The sequence below is a fragment of the Arachis ipaensis genome, chromosome B09 (assembly GCF_000816755.2).
Source record: "Arachis ipaensis cultivar K30076 chromosome B09, Araip1.1, whole genome shotgun sequence".
Lineage (NCBI taxonomy): Eukaryota > Viridiplantae > Streptophyta > Magnoliopsida > Fabales > Fabaceae > Arachis > Arachis ipaensis.
The window spans coordinates 137,154,736-137,156,453 of record NC_029793.2 but is presented as its reverse complement, the minus strand read 5'-3'; the positions used below and the strand labels follow the sequence as shown (position 1 = coordinate 137,156,453).

Sequence of the window (1,718 nt, the reverse complement as noted above, 5' to 3'; positions counted from 1 at the left end):
ATTTTTTTTAAAATTTTATTAATTTTTAGTATAATTATATGTTTTAGTTAATTAATCATATTTAAATATTTCTTTAAAAAAGTTAGTATATCTGTTAGAGAAGAATTTAAATGTTAATGTTATTGTTATTGGTATTGTGACTGAAAAAAATGTTAATGTTTAATGATTAATAGGATTAGTTTAATTAAGCCATGCTATTTTTTTAATTATGACAATGTTTATAGTTTTTAGAATATGAATGTTAATATTTTGTAGAATTGTTGATGATGGCATATACTGAATGTTAATATTTTTTATTATTGAGGAAAAAATGTGTTTCACGAATGAGTAATTAGTATTAGATAATATTTAAATTATTGTAATATTGTTGAGAATATTCGTTAAGAATAAATAAATGTATAGGTCATGACTTTTATTTTTTAATTATTAATAATTTTAAGGATTAATTAAATAATTTTAGAAGTTAAAAGAATTAGTTATATAAGGATTTACTGAAATGATTGATGATGGTAAGTTAGTAACTGTTAATTATATGACTAGTTATTTGTTATGTTTTTTTGTAGAAATTAAGAATGTTGACATGTAACCACCCACTTCCTCCGGATCGGTACAACGATAGGGTGGAGGAGCATTTACGAATTACTAGGTTCTATCATGTGTCTCAGATTGGGATAGTTCAGTGTCGGAAAGCATTGGTAAATGCTCTAATCGAACGTTGGCACCCTGACACCCATACGTTTCACCTTCCCATTGGTGAATGTTCCGTGACTCTTGAAGATGTGGCTCTAATACTTGGTCTTCCCACAGATGGTCTTCCAGTCACAGGGATGACAATGAGTAGTTTTGAAGCCATGGAGGCGGAGTGTCTGCTTCAATTTGGGGTTGCACCTCGTAGAGAGGACTGTAGATCAAGCTGCATAAAACTGACATGGCTCCGGAATCTAAAAGAGAATTTAGAATTGAATGATGAGATCAGTATACAGAGGTATGTGAGGTGTCATATTATGTTGCTGAAGTTATTTATGTTTTAGCCATGTGGACTATGTAATATTGTCTCATAATAGCCTAATATGCTACATTAGATATTTTTCTATTAATGTATTAACCATCGTTTTATATAATGCTACAGAAATGTTATAATATTAGATTGTCATTAATTACTAGGTATGTGAGGTGTCACATTATGCTGCTGATTGGGACGATACTGTTTGGGGATAAGTCTGGGGCAGGTGTGCACTGGAAATTTCTACCATTGCTTCGTGATTTTGTCAATATTGGACAGTATAGTTGGGGTTCGGCATGCCTAGCACACCTTTACAGGGCGTTATGCAGGGCATCTCGTTATAACTGTAAGGAAATAGATGGTCCACTAACACTGCTGCTGGGTTGGGCTTGGATCCGATTGCCATATCTATCGCCGCTTCCTAGAGAACCCCGCAGTTTTCCACTTGCAAACAGGTAATATTATGTTACAACTTATCCATTTCTTGATATTTAACATTCAGTTGAGCTAATTGAGGACATCGTATTAGGTGGCGTAACTGGGAGCGTGGTGATCGACGATATAGATATCTGAAGCTAGCTCACTTTAGGAAGGCCTTTGATAAACTTCAGGAAGGCCAGGTGTGTTTTAATTAAAGAAGCATTACTTTTGGGAATATTGGGCTTCGACAAAACCAGCAGTCATTGTGTTAGAGTTATGTATTGTGGGTTGTAAT

General features: G+C 33.5%; 1 protein-coding gene across 1 annotated transcript in view; it reads left to right on the top strand.

Annotated features, from left to right (window-relative positions):
* Positions 1 to 1,677, top strand: part of LOC110267270 (serine/threonine-protein phosphatase 7 long form homolog) — a 4,551-nt gene extending 2,874 nt beyond the window's left edge. The window contains exons 2-4 of the mRNA XM_021112458.1: positions 564 to 985; positions 1,165 to 1,458; positions 1,533 to 1,677. Of these exons, the coding sequence (XP_020968117.1) occupies positions 564 to 985; positions 1,165 to 1,458; positions 1,533 to 1,638 (822 nt within the window). The 3' untranslated portion in view covers positions 1,639 to 1,677. The remainder of the gene's footprint in view (positions 1 to 563; positions 986 to 1,164; positions 1,459 to 1,532) is intronic.